At 39.3% G+C, this 26,655-nt stretch overlaps 1 protein-coding gene across 1 annotated transcript in view; it reads right to left on the bottom strand.

Annotated features, from left to right (window-relative positions):
* Positions 1–948: 948 nt before the first annotated feature.
* The window catches only part of SATB2 (SATB homeobox 2), a 175,445-nt gene continuing 149,738 nt past the window's right edge, over positions 949–26,655 (bottom strand). Inside the window, exon 11 of the mRNA XM_037167591.2 lies at positions 949–3,911. Within this exon, the coding sequence (XP_037023486.1) occupies positions 3,450–3,911 (462 nt within the window). The 3' untranslated portion in view covers positions 949–3,449. The remainder of the gene's footprint in view (positions 3,912–26,655) is intronic.

Consider the following 26,655-nt stretch of genomic DNA (forward strand, 5'->3'; position numbering starts at 1 on the left):
GTCATTAAAACATATCTACATGGTCCATGGGAAAAAAGGCATGTGAAACTAGGGAAGAAAGGGGGGGAAAATCCCATCTGTATATCCACTAAATGCAAACACAAAAAGAAAAAAAAAAAACACAGGCAAGACAATTTATAATATCAAAAGAAAACAAAATCACTTTTTAATTGACTTTTCCTTTGCCAGTTCTGAAGCTAAGCACTTGCTTCTTCCTTATTAACTTTAGTTTTTTGAGCAATTTCTTCCATTGTAAGCACTTTCTAAAAAATCATTTTCACACATTTCTCAGATACATTAATCCTTCTGGCATTCCTCTACGCACACATTGTGGTACCCCAGCTCCGAACATAAAAGACTTTTATGATGGCCATTAACCATGGACATATGTGCTCCAAAAGTTTTCTGACATGCAGTCATTTGTGGTTTTTTAATTATAAACAGAAAATACTCACTAGAAAAATAAAGAAGAGAGCCCATAAATATATCTTTATACATTTGAGCTTTGCTTGTATAGGACAGAACATTTGGATGGATGACTCTCCTGGGCGCAGACTCCAGGACGTGAGCACACGTGCGTTCATAAACACAGAGGGATGAACACACATTCCCGTGTACAACAAAATCTGTGCATCGTGCAGGACTCATGCATCTCTAACTGAGAGTACCACTGTCTTATCCTTAAAATAGGGGAACAGACTTTCCTTAAGCTCACCAGGTCTCACCCTATGTGCCCGTGAAATGGGAAAGAAGCCAATGCCCAGTAAAATACTTGACAAACAAGGTCATATTTATTGAATGCGTTTTATTTTAACAACCAAAAAATTCTAACAGCCTAACAATGCACATAAGTTAAAAATTAATTATCACTTAGTGATAACAAAGATAGTTGATTTACATGGAAAAAAGAACATTTACAATATGTTAATCCTTATTCACATTGTTGATACCGCAATAAAACACAATTTGTTTTTCATTTCACAAAAAAAAAAAAAAGGCGGGAAATTGTGCTTTGTCAAGAGGCACTACAAGAGAAAGTTTCTTCTTCCAAATAGATATTATATGACAGATATTGAATAAATAGACATATATGCATTGTAATTCGCAAAGATCTGGCAAGACCACAGGCTAAAATGCCCACAGATTCACTTAGAACCACTGCAAACTTGGCAGTGAAATTAAAAAATAAAAGGCAAGACTTAGCATTGAAAAATACCTAATAAATTTTTGGTTGAAGTGTAAAAGATACCAAATGCGGATGCCATCGATAGATGAACCACCTCGTAAGAGCTTGGCAAAATCGGTTTCCATCACGTGTACAGAATGACCTTCAGCTACAGTGTAAGAAGACAATTTGGAAAGAGTAACTCGGAGACTGGGAAGCAGCAACCACGGACTTTCTGATTAAAGCTGCAGCATACTACAGCAGTAGGAAGGCTAGGCCCAGGGCTTAACTGCAAACAACTATCCTTTTGCAAAGGTATATGATGCTCATGTCAAGATAATTTTTAAAACATCATGATTTGAAAAAGTACAGGAAAATGTCCCTTTAAAAACTCCAGAGGTTACTGAGCAGCTAGAATTAGCTTGTATTGCAACATGTCTTCTCCCTGTATATTGTAAGTTCTGAGTTAATATCTTACACATAGAGGTTTTTGTTTTTTAACTCCTACCTTTTATACCTTTCAAATATATAAATAGTATTAACAGTTATATTACAATGTTTGTGTAGTAAACAGAAAATAACTTTCAAAGTGATATTGCATGAGGTCTCTGACAAGGTTGCAGGAGAGCACAATTCAAAAGACCTAATCCGACCGTGCGGGACCTTTTGATGGCCACGCTGCGCATGGATTAGGTTCACCAGGCCAGTCCTGAAGGTGAGGTCTCCTCTTGCAATTACTAAGTAGAAGTGAAAAGTAATGCTATTGGCGTGTCTGATAGGAAGCTAAAAGAGGTTGGGAGAACTAGAGTAGAATGCAGCTTTAATGCTCATTCCACTAAACAGCCAGTCAGCATTAGTTCTGCTTTATATAAGGTAATTGCTGGGTAGATAACTGGGAAAATGTTTCCGTTGGAGGCGAGTAGGTGATTCTGCTGCAACTGCTTCACTTACTCTATTGCCTGGAGCTGCACAATGATTCAAAAACAGGTTCTTGTTTAGGGCTGCCACCCCAGGGAAGGGCTAGGCCAGTGAGAACAGGGACCGAAAGCATGTGATCAGGTGGATGGAATGTGTACGAAGAAGAGGAAGCCCAAAGTGAGACAGAAAGGAGAAGTGTCTTTTGGGAGAAGAAAAGATGGAGATTTATTTCAGAGGGAGCCCCTTTAACTGGGCAGCAACTTCTTTTCTAACTTAACATTACATTAAACTATTTTCTATTTAAAAAAAAGAAAACAGCAACAAACAACTTTTAAATGAGCAGGCTTATTAATTTTAAGATTTGAAGCCACGAGCAGGTACGTAAATTTCACAACAAAATGTGGCTCATACTATGAATTCCATATGTCCAATGACAAAGTGTCATCTTATCAAGACTGCACTAATGTACAAGTTGTCTGTGTACTGAATTTCAGTTTTACTCATTTGGAATTCCATAGAAAGACATCTGTTCACTAAAGTAATAACAAGCTGAATAACGGAACATACCGAGTCATTTTAAGTGTGCATTGTGTCTTTAAGAGTGATCTGACTTGTATCATTTAAGGTGCCCTGATTTTTTCACTTTCTTCTTATTTCTTTCTTTCTTTCTTTCTTTTTGGCAGTGTTGATTTATTTTGTTAAATACATACCTCAAAAATTACCCATCAAGCTGCCAGATAGGAAGCCACGGAATTAAAAAAAATCAGGGACAAACACAGAAAATAAATAGGAATTCAAAAATAGTCACCCCACCCTGAGAGCAGGCCGAAGTTTATCAAAAAGCCAAAGCGACTCACTGTGAAGTGGTTTTTTTTTTAATACATAAACAAGTCTCTTCTTTAAGAACTCATTTCACAGTCTATTCTTTCAGATTGTAAAGTTCTCTGTCCCATGCAATTTCAATATATATATGTAAATATATAGATATATACATATACATATACACACACTTGTAGCTTCCTTCATTTATTTCGTAGGTCTTTTCATCCTGGAACTTGCCTGATGTCTCTTCTATAAGTGCAAGAATAATGAAGGCAGAGTCTCCTGTGATTATAATTACTATGATCCCATCAATTGTAAAAGTGTAACACTTCAGTATCTTTGCCAAGGCGATCTCTGATTCGGAAATACTGAACTTATCCAGTCTACAGGTGTACCCTGTGCAACAAAGAAATGTCAAAAAAAAGGTAAGAAAAAAAAAACAGACAAAAAATGACAAAAATAAAATAAAGCAAAAAAAATTTTAAGGAATGAAAACAGAAAAATCCTTGGACCGATGTATTGCTTTGCCTGGTAGGAGTTCACATTATCTCTGGTCGATTTCGGCAGGCGGGGCCTTGTTTTTCTCCGCACTTTCCTCCTCCGCCTCCACTTTGTACATCTCCTCCGAGCCTTCCTCGCTGTCATTCTCCTCGGACTCTGTCAGCAACTCCTCGTCCTTATACTCAGCCACGTCCACCGCCGAGCCCAGGTGCTCTTTGAGCTTCCCATGGTGTTTCACGTGGTACCGCTGGTTCTGGAAGAACTTGATGATGGTATGTTTGGGGAGATCCAGCTGGGCAGAAAGAGTGTGAATAGCTTCCTGATCAGGGTACAGGCCCACATCATGAATAAAACTCTGGAGGATCCCCAGGGCTTCCAAGGAGATCTTTGTGCGAGACCGAGGCTTTTTGGCACAACTGTCTTCAGTCGGAGGAGGTGGGGGGGGAGCTTCTTCTCTGGGAGGGGAACTCTCCTTGGCTGGCTGAGACTGCTGTCTATGCAGGACCTGATAATTAAAATAAAATAAAAATTAACACGTGACTCACGATTTTACCTTTCCCAAGTCACCATCCTCTGAAACGTGTGTTGTCTGTCCAGCACTGGAGGAAGGCCACACTCATTTGTAAATGCAGGTCTTCGGAAAACCTAAAAGCAAGCCCTCCTGGAGATTTAGAATCACATCTACAGAACAGGCGGTTAATAATAGTAATGTTTGCTAATACTCTGAGGCATAAAGAAGTTAGTCATGTTGGCCAAGGTCATCTGAATTCAAGCAATCTGGCTCCATAATCTTCCATGCTATTAAGACAAGATATGCCTGCCACCTCTCTGAGAGCTAATGACAAGGAAACTGGAACCGGGAAAACAGGGCAGGCTCTACGATTACAACTCATAAGTTCAAGTCCAGACTCTTCCACTTAGCTGGATGTCCTTGTACAAGACACTAAACATCTTTAAGCCTCAATTTCATCATCTATAATAGATGGATAAGACACTAACTTCCTAGGGCTGCTGTAAGGATTAAATGACATAATGTATGTAAAGAACACTGCTTACCTTAAATCAGAGGTTGGCAGACTTTTTCAGTTCAGGGCCAGATAGTAAATATTTTAAGCTTTGCAGGGCCATAGAGTCTCTCCTGAATAACTCAACTCTATCTTTATAGCATTAAAGCAGCCCTAAGTAATATGTATACAAATAAACATGGCTATATTCTAATAAAATTTTATTTATAAAAACAGGTGGCAAACTGAACTTGGCCCATGGGTCATAGTTCATCCACTTCTGGCTGAGGGCGAACACCCAGCCAAATGACCGTCATTGTTATCATTGGCTTCATGATTACTCTCAGAGGAAGAGTTGATATTTGAGCGATAAAATCAATCCTTCATAAAATTAAGAACTTTATTTTATTTGTAGCCTCACTTTTGATCCTTAAATATATGTTTAAATAAAAACGTCCAAATTAATTTAAAGGTAAAACTTTTTCTTACATTACAAATTTTAAATGACTTTTATACTCATTTGGATGGACTTTCTCAATATCACTATAAACTATTAATCCTGTTTTGAACACACTTCCTAATTTCTGTCTTTTCACCTTTAATATCAAAGTTTTCTAGTTGTAATTAATTTAAATTTCTTTTTTATCTCTGCCTACCCCCCACTTATTTAAAGAAAGTAGCTCTAGTGGGCACATTTATTCTTGATCTTCATAATTGCTTCCTAACAACATCTCTCTCTGTGAAAGAATTTCCCATTGGAATATTCATTCAGGAACCTCTTTAATCTGACAGAAGAAAGCAAGCAACACGGAGGAGGCTGTCGGAGCACCTGGCCCGTGCTCACCATAGGCTGTGTGAGGAGGGCGTTGGGGCTGCGTGGACAGGGGACAGGGAGCGTGGGTCCTGAACAGGTGGCTCGGGCACGGCTTACACCTCACAACAGCAGCAGCAACGCTATGTAACTAAAAGGCGAACGTGACAGGCCCTTTTTATGTCTACTCCAAAGGCAAAGACCACATTTCTTCTACTCAAATGCTGCCTGCTCTCTGGGTCTTCCCAAGACTGTTAAGAACAGTGAGTTTACTTTTTAAAAAAACACACATTTTTCCTCTTACCATTCTCTCCTATTTTATACCACCTTTTCCATGTTAGAGTAGTAAGTTGAATATTTTCCAGAGTTCAGAGGGTTCTCAGTCCCATCAGTGTGGAAGGAAACATGTCACATTACATGAAGCATCACTGGTCCCACCATCACCCCTGCCCCACAGGCCACCCACATGACCCACTCCTCCCTCAGCTATAACACAACAGTATCAAAGCAAGCATTTCGGGGAAAGGATTCTCTGCTGTCTATCCTAGTCCAGGGAGCATCTGGTGGAAAAATACTTTCTCAGTAATGTGAAGATACCAGTCTTTTATAGAGAATTTAATAAACATTAGGGCAGATGACACTGTTACCTAAGAGAATGATAAACAAGAGGGTAAGACTTTTTAAATAACAATTGCTAACCAAGAAACAATCAAAATAATAATAGAAAGGAGAATCGAATGCAAATAAGAATATCTCATAACAGCTGAGCTACAGGAGCAAAAAGAAATCTGAAGCCAAGGACCATAAAACAGGGGCCCTAAAGGTCCATGTGATGTTCACCAATTAAAATGAATGTTCTTGGCATTTTCTTTATCACTTTCAACTAAGAGTAAACTCGCATGGTCTGCTGTGGTGAGCTGGCATCAGCAAAAAAAAAACTGAGAGCTCCATTACTTCAACACCCCAATTACAGCCGTCAGGAGGAGCAGAGGTGCACGTGCGCCTGTCTGGCTCGTGGCTACTCTCATGGCAGGAAGACACTGGCTCTGAGGCCCAGTCTGGGCAGCCTGAGCACTGTAATAAATGAACCTCCATGTCGACAGGTGAGTATCTGGGTTTCTCATGAGAAAGGCTGAAATTTGGCGTGAAATACATATCCTGGAAGAGCATATACTCAAGCACAAGTCCCCTCTATTAGAGCAACTGCATTCATTGGAAAACAAAAGAGAATTTAAATGCCCCATTTTCTAAATCATGCTAGTCTTCTTTAGTAAAAGTCAGCATAACAGTTCCATTTAGTTAAATAATTAGATTGGTTCTTTGGGGGTTTTCCACTGTGCACTGGTTAAAGAGATTTTCCAAACCTCTACTTGGACCTTACTAGAATCTTTTTCTGCATGACAGTCTGTTCCTCTCCTTAAATCCCACTAATGGGCATGTGTCACCTCCCCTGCTTCGCATTAGTCCATGTGCTCACAGGGAAGCAACACCTGAAACAGAAAAACAGCAGCAATAACAGCTGCCACTCATCAAACGCTTACCCTGTGCCTGGCAGCTCTAAGCACTTCACGTAAGATTGACATAGAGAATCCTCCAGGTGCCTCATGAAGGTGCTAGATGGAGCAAGAACCACCTGAAAACATGGAGCACCTCGGGGAAACCGTTTAAATCGGACAGTAAAACACAGGGAGCTGTTGGCCTGACAGAGCAGGTTTCCAAGGAACAGTGAGATCCTGTCACAGAAGAGAAAGATGCTTCTCAGAGAAGTAACGAGAGAAATAATCTAGGGAGTGGAGTACCTTGTTTCTGGCCAGACAATATTCTATAGTGATTAGTCAGCGTGGCATTATTTCTGCGAACCCGGTGAAGTGATATTTCTAGCATCTTTGAGCAGATAAGGAAAGAGCAGTGAGAACAGAGGAGGACAAAATGAGCTGCTCTCGGGTGAAACTATCTTACCAATTGCGGAAAGGGCCTGCCTGAGGTTTTCCGGTGACAGTGACACTGTTCTTTGGCTATGGCCCCCTTTCAACGGCAATATGCCGAAGACCTGAGATGCGAAGATTCCCCAAGTTATCTGGCCGAAATGACCCTTTTCCCCCACAAATGTTCTAATTATCCAGGTAGAGTTGTTTACTGTCTGTGGATAATTTTTAGTAGAATCACATAAACTTCCTTGCTAGCCACATTCAGTAGCTCATTATTACGACAATCTAAGCATTCTTCTTCACGTCACGCAGTGCTTCCTTCCAGGGGTTTAAGGACTCGGAACACAGCAGAAGGAGCCCAGTGCTTATGACATGGTCTTTCAGAGACAGGGGGATCAAATCTTCCCCTTTCAATGGCAGGAACTTTTCTTCACTCTCTCACACGTTGACTACGTAATGTCAATTCTTTTCGCCTCTTCTTCATAAGACAGGTCTCTGAACTCCCACTTAACTGAATGTTAGGTTTTCTATCTGAATGTTTTAGAGGTGTTCAGAATTCCTTGATGACCAGAATAAACCCACTCTGGTCTCTGTAAGCAAGTGCTCAGAGGGACTGATGAGCCGTCTACCTCCTTAGCTCCTTTGATCATTTGGGCATATATTGCTGGCAGATTGAATTTATTTTAATTACAGAATTTTTCAATTATTTCAACAAGACAGAGTATATACCCTGCCAACTTAAAGAGATATGTCTTTTCCTAAAAAGTTCTTCGCACACCCGGGTTATTAATTTCTGAGATTTTTAAGTTTAATGAAGCATCTTCCCAGATGTTTAGGTAAAACTACCTAAAGTCTGCAGACTCTCCAGCCTCATACTTTGTCCCCTTTTCTGAAATGGGCCCAGTGTTGACTTTTTTCTCTTCTTAAGATCCATCATCTTTCATGTGATTTCCCCAAATAACAAAACATGGCATTCTATAAACACAGCCATCCATCCCTTTACTCTTGACCTTTGTAACTAAAACCTGATAATTCATCCTAGCTTTATTTTGGTTTGGATTTTTCTTTGTCGCAAATGAACTTAACCTAGAGAACAATTCATCTCTGATAATTTCTACAAAGAGAGTTTGAAATAGGTTTATTTAAAAATCTCTTCTCCATAACCTGTATTATTGATTTTTCAATACAACAATTAGGGTTCATACCACTGACATTTCTAAGTAGCTTTAACAACAATAATAATGGTAATAATAAGTGGTAGCATTCATAGTAAAGCTTATTATGAGCCAAAAACTCACCTGAATGGTATAAATCTATTTTAACTTACTTTATTTTCAGTAATCCTGGAGGAAGGTATTTTTATCCCATTTTATGATGGAAAAAAACTGGAATTTGGACAGTTCTGATCATTTGGGGCCACACAGCTTGTAAGTAGCGGGACTGGAATTCTAAAACATGTCTCTCTGCTTTCAAATTCTATGCCCTTAAACCTTGTGCTGTCCTGCCTTCTATGAGCAAAAGATTACATAGGAAAATTGAATGAAGTCTCCAGAGCAGAGGTGCTGAACCATAAATAAAATATCAGGTAGTAATAACTACTACAAGCAAAAAGAGACAAACACAGGAGGAGGAGAATCGGGGGAGTGGAAGTTATTCGAAACATGGGGACTCAGTGAAGCCTCCCCAGGGAGGAGGCGTGTGAGCAGGGGCCTGAAGGAAGTGAGGACGGAGCTGGAGGAAGAGCATGTAGATAAAGGAACAGCAAGCAGAAGGGCTGGGAGACGGGAAAAGGGGGTCCAGCAGAAGTAACAGCCTGTTGGGGTGTGGCTGGTTGGGTAATAACATGGATATAATAATTTAAGAACATTTCGCCTAAAATGTCATAGTGTGTGCTTGAGTGTGATATTGTTGTTACAGAATGACATGCTGATAATTTTGTAATAAAAGATCTTGTAATAAAAAAGGGGTATTATTTGTGCTGGACCCTGTATACTTGGTGTATTTGAAGAACATCAAGGAAGGCAGCACATTAGAGCTCTGCCATTCAATACAGCAGCTCCTAGCCACACATGTCTATTTACATTTAGAGTTTAATTCATCGAAATGAAAAATGGGAAAGCTCAGTTCCTCTGTAACAGGAGCCCCATTTCAAGTGCTTAATAACCACACAGCGCAATGCCATACTGGACGGCACAGACAGAACACACTTCCGACCCCACAGAAAGCAGTGTTGGGCAGCCCCACACTAGAAATGACAGCTGAGAGGTGGCCTTGGCCAAAGCAGGGCGGGCCCTGGCAGGGTGATGGGGCACCCTCACCATGAACTGAAATCATAATCTGATCCAGCCAAAAATAAGGGACTTGAAACTGACACTATTACTAGAGAGAAGAGAAATATTCATATATCCAGATATTAAGTAGGACAATCGCAGTGTACAGTGTATTACTGGACTTTCAGTGGAATTTCACAAAGAGCAACCCAATCATAAAGATCGCCAGAAGGATGCACTGGCACTTCTATCCTCAAGAGAATGGTCAATCTGCATTGAGCTGGTGGGCGCCCTCTTCATCAGATGTGCTTAGCACGTCTAAAGGAAAGTGGGTTTAAAACAATCAGCTTTGGATTAAGGGGTGAAAAAAGTATTCACTTATTAAATATTTATGGAATACCTGTAATAACTGAACCTATTAATTTACAAAGCTTTCTAATAGTCATATATTCAACAATTAAGTGTTGGTGAACAGGTTATAGGTAGGATATAAACAAATAGAAAAATATAAGTTATTTTTATTTGCTGCAATCTCTCTGGGCACACGTGCCCAGAATTATGACACACGTGTACATAAATGGGCATGAAGATGTGAGAAAGGAAAAAAGTTGTAAATATATTCGAAAGAGACATCAACTACAAAAGAAAACCCAAACCTTCCCTGCCCAGTGACAAAGCACAATCATAACACGGACTCATTTCTCTGCCTTCAAAACGGAGCATTCTGAACACATGAGGACAAAATGGTACCATGACGAAACTGACTAAGGAAGATAAAGCAGCTCTTCTTAAACCCCTCAGTGTTCAAATGCATTTTGAAGGCCTCAATGAAAACCAGCTGGGAGCCATGTGTAAAATATACTGGTTTTTGCCTGCAGGAAAGGAAGTGAGATCTTGAATGATTAAGTTGAGGAAAGTATATAATTCACTGTATCATTATAGGGTGAAATGGATTACTTATAATAAGCCAAGACTTTGTGGTCTTTTTATAGAGAGAAAATGAGAAATTATTCAGGAGGTGACTGTAGAGGGTGGCTGATCCACTGTGGCGGTAACAGGTTAAAACAAAAGTTGCCCAGGTGGCTGCTTCCAGCTCTCTGTGACAAGCTCACCCAGAGGATGGAGCCTCACCCAGAGCGTCGGGTCCTTGGTGATGACACACACTGACTGGAGATGAGGACCACAAACAACATGACTTTTGTGCCTGCATTCATTCTGAGTTAGTGTCAGAAATACTTGGACTTGTCAAACCTTACTCATCTATGACCAGAGAATGTAATATAGTTGACACAAAAGAGGAAAGCACTCTGCCACTGAATGTCCCGAGAGGAATGTGTGTAACAATTAGAACAACTGGTTGAATGGTCCTGTGCATAACTCAGTTAGACTTTGTTAAATAAGTGAGTGAATGAATTCTGCCATTTAAAAATATACTGTGCATATAAAACATCATATCAACTGAGATATCTGTTTTCAGTTTCAATGACCTGGCTCTATACCCTAATATTCCCCTTTCTTCAAAATCATCATTTAAGACTATTAATGTTGGCTGAAAACTTCAAAGGGGAAAACAGCATTAATGATTAATAATGAATACAAATGTTATATATGCATCTCAACTCCTGGACTGTGAGCTACATGTTGGCGCACTACACGCCTGGCACACAGTGAGGGCTCAGTTCGTCGTTGGTCTGCTGCACTAAATTAATCCCACATTATCTCTATTTTCAGACCAGTTATTACTCTTGTTACACACAACTTATTGTTTTGGTAAGTGTTCCTTTATGGTAAAACTATGTTTTAAAAGTAAAGGCCCTTTACTCATTATAGAAATGTACATTATTGTGTATATGAGAGCCAATATATACTTTTTTACCACTCCCTGCGTTAAAAATTAAAATTTCAGGGCATTGCACAACCCATAAGATGACACTGTATAGAAGCTGTGAGTGAGTGTTTCGGGGGCACAAAGTTCTGGCTCTGAATCCAGTCCTTGACCCCAAACGCACATCGTCTGCTAGCCTGGTGAGTCTGAGCAAGTTACTTCTCTGAGCCAGTGTTTGTTAATCCGTGACATCTTCCATGTAGTAATAGAAGGATTAAGTGAGATAGTGCATGGTAAGTTCTTAGCAGAGTTCTCCTCATAAATAAGGTTTTCATAAGTAGCCACTGTCGTTAAAAAATGAGAGGATTTAAGGATCAGCAGTACATTGCCTCATGTGTTTTTCTATCAACTATGAGTCACCACGACTCTGAGATCTATCTGTCCCTTTCACACCAAAGGCCTGCAGATCTACAAAGAAATGTCCAATAAGTCCTCTTATTTCCTTTACTCGTGCGCTACATATATCTTTCATCTTTAACATGGCACCTAGCACATGGGGGTTGCCTCTTAAGCATCTGTCACATAAAATTATACCTCATGGTCACAGTCCTATTGAAGGTGACACCTTCTACATGTACAGCTGAAATCCCCTTAGGAAGACTTCCTTTATCAGTGGTTCTCAAAATGTGCTCCGCAGACCCCAGGGGAGATCCTCATCCCCCATGAAGAGGCGCATGACATAGAAACTGTGGTCATGTCAAGACTAAGGCGTTCCTTGCCTTTTCGATCACGCTAAACTGCGTCCTGAAGGTGCAACAGCAGCGGAGAGAATGCTGCTGGCCCGTCAGCGTCAGTCAAGGCAGTGGCACCAAACTGCACTTCAGGTGTGGTCTTCACGGCCACACATAGAGTAAAAAGGACACTTTAGTCCAAGAAGGTCCTTGATGAAGTAGTAATATGTTATAAATTACATTAAGTTTCAATCTTTGAGTATGCCTTTCTTGATATTGTGTGTGAGGAAATGGGAAGTCCACATAAAGCATGGCTGTAGATACATTAAGCAAGATGTGAGACAGTTGTCACGCGAAAGAGCACTTGAGACATGAGCTGAGCTAGCCACCTTTGTCATGGAACATCGCTTCTATCTGAAGGGAAAACTAACACACAAACTACAGTTATTTGGATGCGTGTATTTGGCAGACATTTTCTTAAAAATTAAGTAAGCCTATCACTTCAAGGAAAATATCTGAGAGTATTTGTTGCCAATGATAAAATTGGACTTTTCAGGCAAAAATTCAAATTTGGGAAAATCTGTAGCTGCTATTATAAACTTAACAGCTCCCCAAATCTTAAAAACTTGCCTGATGAAATTGCTGGTGATTTAACAATTTTTAAATATGTCATATAATGGAATGTGTCAAAATTTAGATCTCGTAACTGAGTATACCAACATTTTCCAAATGACCAATGCATAATATTACAACATCATGAATAAGTAAAAACTCCATTCAAATTGCAAACTATAAAGTAAAAAAGCATGGAAAGTTCATCAATATGATTTTAGATTCTAATTTGCAACTATACTTTAGGAAGCCACATGCAGAGTTTTGCTATATTATCAAAGAAGAATATTACCTGCAAAAGCTATTACTATATTCCTTCCTTTCTAATTGCATGTCTGCGTGAGGCTTGATTTCTTCATTTACTCCAACCAAAACCATAAACTGTGTTAGACTGAATGCAGATGCAATTACGAGAATCAGTTAAGTCAGATATTTAAAATATCTGATATATGTGTGTGTGTATCTCACAATGGTACTCTTCTCATTTCTTTTAGAAATAGTCATTTTTTCACAAAAAACATTATTTACACACATGCACATATATTTTTATAATCACTTTTAAATGAATAAACATTTAAAATTTTTCTCAGAACCAATTTCTAATATAGTAAACATTGATAGTTTTAACACATTATTGGAACCCGTAATAGTAAAAGAGAAAGAGGACCCTAACATCAAAGTATCTGAAAACTATGAAACCCATGAATCTCACACTCTGTCTTTTTTCTAATGAAAATCAAGCATTTACTATAAAACTCGAAACAGAATCCATGGTTTAAAACACCCCTTTCTGAGCCAAGCCACCTAGGAAGGCTTCAGAGAGTGAGTGTAAGAGAAATTGCACGGGCACCATGGCTGGCCTCTTGACTTCATCACTTGAAGACACTGTCAGAGGCAAAACATTCTCCAGGAAACACAGCTCAGCACTATTTCTAATTCCAAGTGATCGTACTTGAGTTGGCTCTTAGGGTTGTAATTTCACATCCTAACATTATAAGACTTATTAAAAAAACTATGGCTTAGTTTGTTGCTCTTTTTTTTTTTTGGATTATAAATATCCTAAGGTCAAAACTCAGGAAAGCTGTTATTAAAAAAAAGTATCCATAAAGTGATGACAAATTGCAGACTACAGGTGTTAGATTACATTTTGACTCCAGGCAGGTTTAATATAAGTTGGTCTCCTTTTACAATTGCTCTTAGCACATATAGCTATAGGAAGGGGATTTTTTCAAAAATTAAAAAAGGAGAGCGAGAATAAGAAAGAAAAAGAGCAATGCTCAATGAAAGAAGACCATGTCAAGAGAAATCAATACAAACAAGCAAAATGGTAGGAAGTCTGACATGGAAATGTGTGTCCAATTTCATCCAGCCTCAGTCTGAGTCTCCTTCAATACTGTGACCAAGATGGTACTGGAACATCGTGTATGTTTTTAATGCGGTTTAATAATTGGTTCTCAAAATAAACATTCTGGACAAAGATAAAAGCATAAAAACACTGTGACACAATAATCTATTAGAATAAACTTGGGTGTTGGAGGATGCATAGTTCTCAAAACAGCCTTTGGCTTATATCATTTCCTCTTTGGTAACAAACTGAGAACAACTTATGCCAACAACTTTGGTATGGTTTGGGTGGGGGCTGCAGTCATTACTCTGAATACTGGCAGTGGCCGGAATCTGCAAACACTAAAGAGGTAGCTGGGTGAGCTGCTTTCGCAATAGAAGGAGATGAGCTGAAAGACAGTAAGTTAAGCCAAGTCAAAGATGAGCAGCCATATCACAGTCAGAGAGACACCATGCGTCTTAAAAAAGTCACCTCCCCTGTTATGTAAGAAAGGTAAAGCACGGACAAATATTGAATCTAATACAATTATCCCACTCCCTTCTTCGGCATCATTGAGAGCACGACTAAAAACTATTCTACAAACAGGAAAAGGAAGAATCTCTGAGACAACTTGGAAAGAGCAGACTCTTGAAAATGGTCCAGGCCATGGCCACATGTCCTTCTGCCTAGGAGACAACATCTCCCATCTCACCCACCCAATTCCATTTACCTGACTCCCACGAGCATTTATATACTTCCTCTTCCTGTACACCTCCAACCATCCTTCAAATCGTTTTCTCAAAACAGAAAGCTCAGCCAAAAAAATCACAGAAAAGCCCTGTCTTTTCAAGACCAGATTTAAGGTACAGGTAACACCAAAGTGTCTTGAATGAATTTACATTTGTGTTTCAATGAGTAAAGAATAACATGGACATGACAGGGGCTGACAGTTACCTCTGGAATTCTGATTTTTAAACAGACGTGTGCCTTGTTTCATTGGTATAATCAAGAAAAGAGTGGCTTTTGCACCAGCATGAATGAAAAAAGAAGGTGTAGTTCAAGTTAAAGATAACCAGAGTAGCTTAACGAAGAGGGTAAAAGGTTAGGATGACTTGAATACCAGGAATTCATAATGTATTAAAAGAACCAACCTGAAAATTCATAATACCATATCAATAGTAAAAGGTCAAGAGAATAAATGTGGGAAGGGTTCGGGCTAAGAATGATCCATTAGAATTCTTACAGAGTTAATACAGTCAGCTAAATAATTCTCAAAGTGCAGTGAAAATGTGACCCAAATGAAAATAATAATAATTGCCAGTGATAAGATGATGCCGTGAGCTCTAAAATTTGATTTTTTAAACAGATTCAAGGTAAGGTTAAAAGAACAGGATAGAGAGACTACTTCAGATAAGTAACTTCATCCGATAAGTTTAACCAGAGTAGAGTTTTGATTCCTGTTAAGTGAAACCACGCTATTAAATGGAGGTAGAGAAGAGGTACATTTATAAGAACAGACATCATGCAGCCAGCCAAGAACTGTGTCAATGAAGATTTTAGTAATGATTCCTAAGATAAAGCACTCGAGTCAGAATTCAAACCACTTCCAAATCTCTTAGTATTTATAAATCCAGTGACAAAAATTATAACTTGAAAATACATATTTGGTAAAGAATGACCTAGAAACAAGGACAATATGGGGGAAGAACTATGTATACTTAAAGTCCCAGGATCTCAATAACTTACACAAGCATCACTGAAATAAAGAATTACTCTTCCTGATTTATTCACATATTATATAATGTGACTCAGTGGTCAAATTTCTATAATTATTTAGATTATATAATTAGGATATTATCAAAGCACTTTACTATCTTTCAGACTTACTTGTTTTTTAAAAACAACAACAAACTAATTTCAAAATGCAGATGGGCACTGTTGCATTTATTCTGCAAAGGGAAGAAATTAATACATGAACTTGAGCTCTGGCCCCCAGATCACAAACCCCGGAGTCTAATGTGTAACAAACATGCCTTCACTGCTGCATAACTGGTAACTGGAGAAAAGTTCAAAAAATATTTTCAATTTAAATTTGTTTTGAACACATATTGATTTAGTATGAATAAATATCTTCTAATTAAAATGTAAAAATAACACTCAAAATGACAGAGGATACTACTCAGTGTTTCGAGTTAAGGTTGTAAGTGAAGATGAAGAAGTTAGAAAAATTAGAACATATTATGGAGAAGTTCCTCTCCCAAATGTTAGTCTCACTTTTAAAAAGCATAGACCCGATCTCATCACAATTGGCTAGCACAAAAATAGATAGGGCCTTCCTGACAAAACTCAGCCGGGACTCAGTTTAATATTAAAAATCCCCACAATTGTGAAGGCACCAGTGATGCTGTAGTGATGTCGTTTTCCGGCTTCTTAAAGAAGAGCATTTAAATTAGTTAAGAGGAAAGGGTACTTGGATTAAACTCTTTCCTTGGGGTGCAGAAAGGAGAAAAGGTAACCCATGTGTTTGAGGCTCACATGGGGCTATTCAGAACCCCACGACGGGCCACATTCTCTGTATTATTTTTACAGTTGGAGCACTCAGAAGTCAGAACAATCTGACAGTTATGGTTACTGAAAATATTAGATGTTCACCAATAAAACACTACCTCAGCATCTTTTTTGCTTTCTGGATGTAACCACTTAATAACAGGACTTGAGAAAACTGCACTGTGTGAATCAAACACATGAAAGTACAAATATTCCTTTTATAGAAAGCTAATCTTCAGCAGTGCATTATAATCAACCACTCTGGTAAAAGACCAAATACCCAGCATTACCGCGCCACTGACATATTGTGGTATATTACAACCTAAAGCCCAAACTGGGTAAACAAAGTCAAAGGAACGAAGAAGGGCTTTCTCCTCCGACTGGGAGGGAGAGGCCGCTGCTCTCCAGGGAGTGGAAGCACAGACCCCTTGTGGCTGAGCCCTGAGAAGGTGTGCAATGAGGGCGCATCCAACGCAGCCTTCAGTTTGCAGGGTTGTGTAATTTCATTAGAAACCAGCTTCCTTGGTACTGTTTTCTCCCAAGGGAAAAAGCATATGGAAAAATGAAATGATATGAGGTAAAACTTCCCAGAGCTTAATTCCAGAGTATTCTTTTAAATTCTAAACCACTTTTCATTTATTCTGCAGATACTGGTTTACACCCTCTACCTTAATAATCTCACTAAATGAAACCAAGTATGGGGAAACATTTGCTTCTCAACTTTGTGGCAAGCACTCCAGGTGAGTGGAAAGTAGACAGGGCCGGGCACTTGTACTTAGACTGTGGTTTCCTTAAGAAAATGAATGCCCAGGGTGCCCAGGATGGTCACTGGGAAGAGAAATTCCCAGTTCCTAATTCCGTGGGGCAATATAACTGAATTGGCAATTCCCTCCCCACTCCACCTTCTACCCTGACCTGCACGAAAGATGTGAGTCCCCAAGCTGCAGGTGAACCATCATGGTCCCACTGGGCCAGCCACGCAGCATCCTTATCTACTCAGATTCACGAAGCAAGTCCAATTTTGTCTCTGTGCCATGTCACCTTGGCTTTTCTATGCCCACAGGGTGGGGCAAAAGTAGTTTTACAGCTACTTTCACATGGAAAATAATACAATAATTAACAAATAATAATGCAAGAAAAAGACTCTGTTTCCTGTACTCACCACTGTAAGCCTGTTACTGCCCCACCTTGTATTTGCTCCCCCTGTGCAGGGTGTCCTCAGAAACTGGACCTGTTGAGTCATTATACTTTCAAATGTGAATTTGCTTACGGGTAGATTTAATTTAATAGCTGGAAATTCGGTGCAAAACAAACATTCTTACAAATGAAATGACATTACAGGGAGTTCATCGTTAATGCTCTGATTGCTGCTCCAAGGCTTCCTCGCCCAACCTGCCCCCATCAGGATCTGAGACTCTGCTGCTCCTTCCCCTCATCTGAACCTTCACTCTGGCCAATCCCCTGGGCTGCTGGTTATTCCTTTCAAGCAGTTCTTGGGTTCCTTTCCCCCTTTCCACAAACATTCCCATTGCTGTTATTCAGACCCTTATAATTTCTTGCCTGAATTACCATGACTTCCTCCCAGCAGCCTCCTGCCATGACCAACAGAGCATCTTTCCAATGGTCATCAGTGGCCTTAAGATGGCTCAAGGCCTTGTGGCTTCCAAGCAGGCTCCGGGGCCTGAGTGCAGCTATGCTCCTGCCCAGACCTCACTCTGCAACCCGTGCCTCTCAGGCTGTGCTGACTCTAAAGCTGTAGCCTGCACCCCCACGCTCCTCTACCTCTGTGCCTTTGCCTCTGCTGTCCCTCTTACTGGGAAAACTCCTCTACTGAGGAACTGCGTCAGTGACCCCAGCAGTGCTACTTCCTGGAAGCCTTCTTCTAGGCCCTGCTGCCCGTCAGGCTTCTGGTACATGTGCCGCTCTTTTGGACTTTGCTCCCTCTGTCCTTACTTACATACCATATTATAGTTCCCTGTCCTTGAACCTGTCTCTACACAGATCAGTGAGCTCCTTAGGGGTAGGTTCTGTGGTACATTCATCTCCACACACTTGGCACTTAGCACAGGGTCAAGCACTGTGTTTTGAGTGAAAATTTGAAACTTAAAGTTGATCCTAAAATGTCCAGCATAGTTCTGTACCAGTAATAGCCATATTATGCAAACCAAAAGTCTTCTAAAAATTTAGAACATTTCTAATAGCCCTAAGGAGAGGAAAACAATGACAAGTTCACATAGACGCTCATTAAAAAAATACACTTATTACCCAAAAGAGCTGAATTACAGTAGTTTGTAATAACTTATTAGATTCACACATACACTTTGAATAAGCTAATAGTAGCACATAGTAATTCATGCAGTTCTTCAATTCCCCTCAAATTATTTAATTGAAAATCACTGACATTCAGAGACATACGTTTAGAGTGTCACTGTTCACAGCGATAAAAGCTGACATATTCATCAGTTTGCTTCCCTCTCCCCTCCCCAATCTGCAGAAATGTTTTCACCATCAACAGAACTCAAAAGGCCCACAGCAGACAGTTTCTATGAAGAGAAAAGCTGCTGGAGGCAAAACAGCAACACGATAAATAACAATGAGAGAATCCACAGAAGATAAAGAAAGCAAACCTTACAAAAAAAGACTGTACAAGAACTAGATGTGTTTACTTGAAAGTGGATCGTCTGTGTCAGAGGGATGCTTCTCAACTGAACTGCCGAGGAATGTTGCCTATCTACAGGATGCTACGGGAAGCCCGGCAGGTATTTCCCAAAACACAAAAGAAATGCCAGAACGACTGTTCTCAGAGTGGAATGAAAGACGCTGGCCTGTGTGTGAAGAAAGTAAAGTAACTAAGTTACTTCTTGCCCCCACTTTGAGTCAGCCACACAACCCCAAGTGAGGAGGGTGAACGGTTGTTTAAAGTGAGAGCCAGAACCTGCCTTTGCTGCTTCCCGCCTGCCTTTGCACCAGAGTTCGATTTTACCAAAATTTGTTTATAGAAGTATTTAACTAAAACTAAATAAATCATGGAAGCATAGAAAATCTAGGTGCTAAGTATAAGCTATCTCATTTATACTGAGAGAGACCAAAAGGCATTTTGGTATTACAGAGTGTTTATTACAGAACATTTCTGTTCTGTGCTGCCATGCTCTGAAGGTATCACACAGCTGCCCTCACTGAGAGTAGAGTTTTTAGCTTTGTCAGGGTCTCTGTTGGAATTGTAATTCCAGGCTGAGCAAAGAATTCTATCAAAACTCAATTACCATATTAAAACACTTGATCATGTGTTCCTTCAAGATTCCCAACTTTCTATTTCTGAGAAGAGAACAGATTTAATGAGATATTTTCAACGTAGATCTGGTGAAGGGAATATTTGCGAAAAGCACTGCCAAAAAGACAATTCATTTGGTAGACACAGAAAAGGCAAAATTTGCCACATATACTGAAGCAATGGGTATTAAATAATCATCTCCAAATAAACTCTACAAATCAATATGGTCTTTCTGGTCTAAACTAAGGATGACATTGCCTAAAGGAAATCTCTGAGGTCAACCAGCAATTAACTGAAAGGTTTTGATTAAAAATGCTATTGACTGCTTTTATATCAGACAGCTTCCTGGTTATTATATTTCATGGGCTAAGTAGGTGCCAAGACATTAAACTGTCAATAATCTATAATACTGGACTGTTACGCTCACGCTGTCCGAACCTGCTTAACTAACCCAAATTCCCCAATATGGAAATCCTATCTTTATTACCTTCCAGATTAAATGCCTAGGAGTATTGACAAAATATGAGAAAAATATGCAGATAATAGATGCTTATTCAGACGAGTTAAACTAACATTTGTTTTTTAAGAAATTGCTGAAGGGATGGGGAACATGTCCTGGAATCTGACTTTCTTTCTAAGCCGTATTTAACAGTTTCTAAATTGAATGTAATATACACTTTACAAAGAGAAATGAGAAGTTATTTAAAGGGAGGCTCATAGGTCCCTGCCACTCAGCATCTGGAAAGCAGTTATACACTGTGGTGAGGGCTGAGGGGGGACTTTTAATGAATTTAATAGAGAGAAGCACTTTAATTAAATGCTGTCAGAGTGGATTGTATTAATGACTGTACACAGAGGAATTTAAAGTGAGCCAAGTTTATTTAGCAAATAGAAACGGGGCTTTCAAAGCCTGCAAGTATTTATGTTTCTGCAGTCACAGTCCATCTAAAAGATGATGGTGGTGCTAAAAGAAACCACTGAGTTATTAGATATGATTTTATTTATTGTGTTATCATAGCTTCAAAGGCCTCGGGGGAATGAATTTCATTTTCAAGATGAAATTCCCCATCGGATCAGAAAGGGTTAAGAGCATATTGTTGCCCGATTTTTTGTGCTCTAGAATGTTGAAGCAGCTGAGTGGCTGATGGGATGACCTTTCCTAGGTTCAACCAGTCAGAATTCACTTCACTGCATCGTGGTGGCAAAGCAATTGATGACAGCATTTCTTCTATGACTTTTTCTCCTGTGTTTTTTTTTTCAGTGATTTGCCACTAAACATAATTTATTCAATTACACATAGCAATAAGCTGAAAAATGACCAAAGCTTCTAAAAATCTCCATGAAAGTTTAGTTGCCATAACTTTCTTAATGAAAAACACAAGTAGCACAAAGGAAAAGGTATCAAATGTTTGACTTGGGCCAAATAGGAAAAAAAGAGGTCTTCCTTGGTATCTTCTATTCAGAGGGTGCCCACAGAACAAACCTATTATTAATGACAATATTTTAAAAGTAAACAAAGAAAATATGAGCCTTAATGCATGAAAACTGTAAAAGATTGAAAAGCTGGTCTGGCTGGAAAATACTGTGTGTGTGTCAAAATGATTTTCTCTACTGTTTGTAAAAATGTAATTATCCATGATATGCTATTATCCCTGATATGCTACAAGGGTGAAGGATTTCAAGTAAATGCACTGGGAGCTGAGGCTCTGCCTTTGGTCTTATGTCCCTGACACCACGTCTGGGAGATCACAAACCACTGCCATGATTTACCACATCCTTCTTGCAGTTTTATATGTATACTTCTTCGGTCTGTCTTTAGATTTTAATTTAAAACATGAGGAAGGGGGAGGAGGGAAATGTGAAGATGGAGGAAAAACGCGAAACATAAAGCCCTGCACCTAGTTCCTTTCCAGAACAGAGTGATGATCACAAATGGAGACTTTCAAATTTTTAAATAAATAATCTAATTTTTAATCCTCCTCCCCCCATCCAAGCTATTTATTAATATCGTATGTTTAATCTATGTCTTTGTAGTTCTGGGACTTACAAGCAGCTCTGCCTTCCCCCATCTGTGCCAAGATGTTTCAGACTAGTCTTTGAAATGCTGCAAATGCAGATGAAGATGACATAAAAATATAGGAACTGATTACATGCACGTTCTGTATGTGAGTAGTGGCAACACAGAACACAGTGGCATTACATGTTTACACAGTGTCCTCTACCACTCTGCTTCACGTATGCAAGTATGTAAAGATCATGGAAGCACAGCATGCCATCTCTACCATTTCTGTCCTAGGAGCTCAAAGTAAAGTGGTTGGTTTCTTGCAAATAACATGATAAGAAAACTTCTCCCCTGCTACATCGGTAGTCCTAATATGGAGATATATCAAAGAATTGTCAATTGATAGAACATCCTGATGCATCTGATCTAGATTATGTTTTACAAGCCAAAGAATCTGTCAGTTTGCTCTCTCCTTTCATTACTAAGGAAGCGACTATATTACTGCACATACGGTGTAATATTTTAGCCATATCTCTTTGGAAGGCTTTTGTTTCACATAAAGCATAAACTCAAATAAGGATTTCCCTCAAAAGTATACCCCTAAATGACACCTACATGAAAATATTTGACATCTGTCCACCATAATTCCTTTCTATTCATTCTTCTGTTACCACACTTTTGAGTACATTGTTGCCATGAATGGTCATAAAACTGAAATGAGAAAAATGATACTTAAAAAGTACCAGCATGTAGATATTGCCTGTCTACAGTAGATGCTCACCTTAGCATATCCTGTTCATTTAGATCACAAGAGAAGTAGGAAGACCTCTGCATATCCATGTATCTTTATGAGTTTGCATCACAGATTTTAGCTTCCTAAGTTTAGAAGAATTTTAAAAAAGTAACTGACTCCTTATTTTGAACTATACTGTCTGTGTTCAGTTCATCATATTTTTGAAAGAACTGCTAAAATAACTTTTCCCCATTTTCTAGAGTTATCAAATCTGTTGGGTGTTTGGCACTAGGAAATCACAGACTATGGACTCATTATGCACATGGTTCTGATTCTGCAAAATGAATCTCACCAGACACTCAAGTTCACCTCATGTATTACATACAGGAAGAAACACAAAGACAGACTTCTTTGGACATGAAGAAATAACTTTAAAGTAAGGGAAAGCATGAAGGGGAAAGAGGAGAAACAACTACTGCCTAAACAAACTACTTTCTGATACCTAAGTGATCAAGTGAGCTGTAATACCGTTCAGCTATTCAGTTTTGGAACCACCTAACCTTTTTCCCATGCAGTGGTTTTCAGCACACTTCGTTTATGAAAATGCCTGTATCCTCAGAGCTTCAAAAAGTTAGTTGGAGTCTATTCAGTGTTCTGGTAAATGTTTAGCAACTGGCTCTTGGAGAAAAAAGCCCTAATCGGATCATTTGCCAATTTTTGTACTGTGAACGATCCCAACGTGGGCCAGCTGTATTCTACTGACAGTGTAATAACGCCTTTCAAATTCTTGAAAATCCAGCCGTGGGTTCCTGGGAGCCGGTGTAGACTTGCTCCAGCTTGCGCTGAATCTGCTGTGGGAAGTGATACCCGTCCCCCCTCTGCCTTCCAGACTTGCTCCCTAGAAAACCTTTGCTTGGCCTGATTCCCCTGTCATTTCCCCAGCCTCCCCAGCGATGGGGATGCCCCTGATGTGATACATAATACCAAAAGAGATTTCATATCAAAAGGTGAAGGGTTATATGATTTGCAGTGAATCTGATGTAGAAACAACTTGTGAAGAAATTGAACTTGTGACCTTAGAACTGTCAAATCTATCTAGTTTGCTTGATCTCCCATTTCTAGGGTTAAACCAAGTAATAATAAAATAAATGAATTTCAGAACTTTGGCAGTTTTTCTTTAATTGAAAGTGTGCTTTTCTATCATTACAAGGGGAAGTTCCAGACTTCAACTTAATAAAAATCAGCAGTAGTTTTCAACTACATTAGATTTCCACACTAAACAGAAACAGCTGAGAAGCCACAGTAGGTAGGTTTGGCTACCATAGTTTAAAGCTCCGTGGCTGGCTTTCTTTTGCAATTGTCCTAACTATCAATCATAAGACAATCAACTGAATCTCTCTGAGCCCATGTAAGGTGTTCATAGTCTCTTACTTTGTTGCTAATTTCTTCTTCCAAATGCATTAAACCTTCCGGGAGCAATGTGCTTTGTTTTCGTTTATTTTTTGTTTTTTTACATTTTCATTAAAAATACTTGAACAGGGATCCAAAATAGATGAGCCAATCCACAGAATGAGTATTCCATGTAAAGAGTTTCTGATATCACTTTACACCACATTATACCAGTTTACAAAGCAGCGGAAGAAAACTCTGAAGGATAAAAGCCCTTATCTAAGGTCATGTGCCTGGTCCTGTGACAACAATTTGTCACTTTGAGGGCCCTTTTCTTTACCATACCATCTCTTTTCCCATTTGGTTAAAGGTTCATTGAAAGTAGAGATAGAAAGTAATTTTTGTTCTTTACAAGACGATCTAGTTAGTGAACAGGAAGTCTGAGAGAGGTAACAAACACGTAAAGAAAAGTCAAAAGTATCTGAGAACTTTTTACTTTAATGTCATGCTGCACTCAGATTTAAGAAAATGCCAGTCATCTAAAGGTGCTATAAAAAATTATAATCGGAGGGATCTGCATTCAAAAGAAGTTTTACATTTCTTTCTACCATTATGTAAGACATCACAATTTTTCAAAATTAAAATCAACTGGTTATATTTATCATCAGGCTCTTAACCCTGTGTCTCCCAATCATGGAGCCACAACATATATTATTTATCGCGAACTGCGCTTCAAATAATTTGTTACCATCAAGGGCAAAATTTGCAAATGTTTTACTTTTTTCTTTTGTTTTTAGTAGATATGGGCTGATTCTGTAATTCCTTCTTCAGTGACGTTATTCACACATACTTCCACTCCCATTTATTTGCAATTGTGAGAGAAAAAAAAGGTAGAATTCCAGGTGGTGATGCCAGGAATGGGATCACTTATATGATAACCACCCATTGTTATTTTCAGTATGAAGGACCCATCGTTCTGCATCTGTGTTCAAACTATACTACTGAGCCTACCCTGCAAAATACTCTGTATTCATTTCCATGGCAGCCTCTAAGCAACACAAAGCCAGAGAAACTTTCCCCTTTTCGAGTCCATCAGAGGCCAGTACGGAGCTGCTGATGTGGTGAATGCTTATTTAATGCTGGACCAAAGAAATTCAAACACTGTCACTGCAGGACATCTGGACAACTCTGTGCACTCTACGTGTTGTGACAAGGACAGCACAAGTCCCAGAGATTATCCAGAAGCTGGCTGGTCTTTTAGCTTTTTAAAGCTACAACCATTAAAAAAAAAATACCAACCCGCTTTTGTCATATCCAATGCATTTTATTATGCCTAACAGGGATTTTATCCGGAACTAAGAAGAAAAGTTCTCACTTTTGACTAACTTATAATGACTTCTGAAAGAGTCTGAACATGTAGAAAGATCAGATGAAACTAGACAGCTCTGAATTTTTCAAATCTGACTCTGAACAAAAGTACAACATGCACCCCAGTAGGGGTAAGGCACCCTCTCATATCTCCTTAGTTATAAAGTGATATGCTGATACCATCCTTCACTCAACTCCAAACTCTTTTGTGTAGAATCATTTATTTTCATCTTTAATATCAATACTAACAATGCTCAGACACTTCTATCATTTCTCAAGTGCCTTCTATGCCATCACCTTCTCACATAAGCCTCGACCCTATGGACTTGGGAATACTGTCTCCGTCTTCAGAAACCTGAAGTGGCCTCTGCCAGACCAGAGAGCTCCAACTGCACGGGTGGCCCTAGAATTCAAACCCAGGTCTTCCGAAGGCCCAGCACTCTCTCATCACTACCCACGCCCCTCCTTGTGCTTCTGGACGAGCTACTATTTCCATCTACTTGGATAAGCTCTGTGACAATTTACCTCACTTCTGTTTACAAAGGAAGAAGGATTGGGGCAGGAGGGTGGGAGGCATTAAAGAAATCTAATTTCCATTTGGATATTTTACTTTCTATTACAGTATTTTCAAGTCAGGCAGTCCACAATCTTATAAAAACAGCTGTATTAGTATGCATTTGTGGGTCAGTGTTGTCATTCCCATCAGTTCCCAGCGTGTAGCCCCAGAAATCTCAGGAAGGTATCTAGGGCTGAGCTTCCAAAGCTAGCCTCACACCCTGTTTCAGCTGCAATCTCCTCTCAGATTTATGGACTTGTTTGAGTGATTAGGCCTGAATCAAATTATGTGAAATCAGCACCCCTGCTCTGACCAAAGAATCAAATGATGAGAAGAATTTCATCCATTAGGGGAAACCCTTCTCTGCAAAGGTCCATCTCTGTTTCTTCTGCAAAGACAATGAACACCTTTCAAATCAACAATTACCTATGAAGAAAAAGTACTCTGATAGGAAATTTAAGGAGAAAATGTAAATCAGGCTCCCATGGTCCTAGAACGGCTTGTGTTTTTCTGCTACCGAAGCTCATTTGTAAGAGGGACTTGTTCACACACCTGACCCTCCAAGGAACACACAGATTTACCAACACATGCCTGATGAGCCAATGGTTCGGTTCAAGGGTTTGGTCAAGTACTAACAATAAATTAGCCCATAACCGCAGTGTCAAGTAAAAAGGTAGCTACTGAGAGAAATCACCCTGAGTGGAAAGAAAGAACATGACCAGGATTTTAAAAGCATACCTATCTGTGTGATTAGAGAGAAATTAAGGGTGGAAGAGACATACTTACCAGCTTGCCATCAAAACCACCTTTTAGAGTGCCGCTCAATCACAAATCTACATATGCAAGTCTTCGGTGAACTACGCAAATCCCTTGGGACT

The sequence above is a fragment of the Artibeus jamaicensis genome, unplaced genomic scaffold (genome assembly GCF_021234435.1).
Source record: "Artibeus jamaicensis isolate MK-2021 breed Jamaican fruit bat unplaced genomic scaffold, CSHL_Jam_final contig_391, whole genome shotgun sequence".
Classification (NCBI taxonomy): Eukaryota; Metazoa; Chordata; class Mammalia; order Chiroptera; family Phyllostomidae; genus Artibeus; species Artibeus jamaicensis.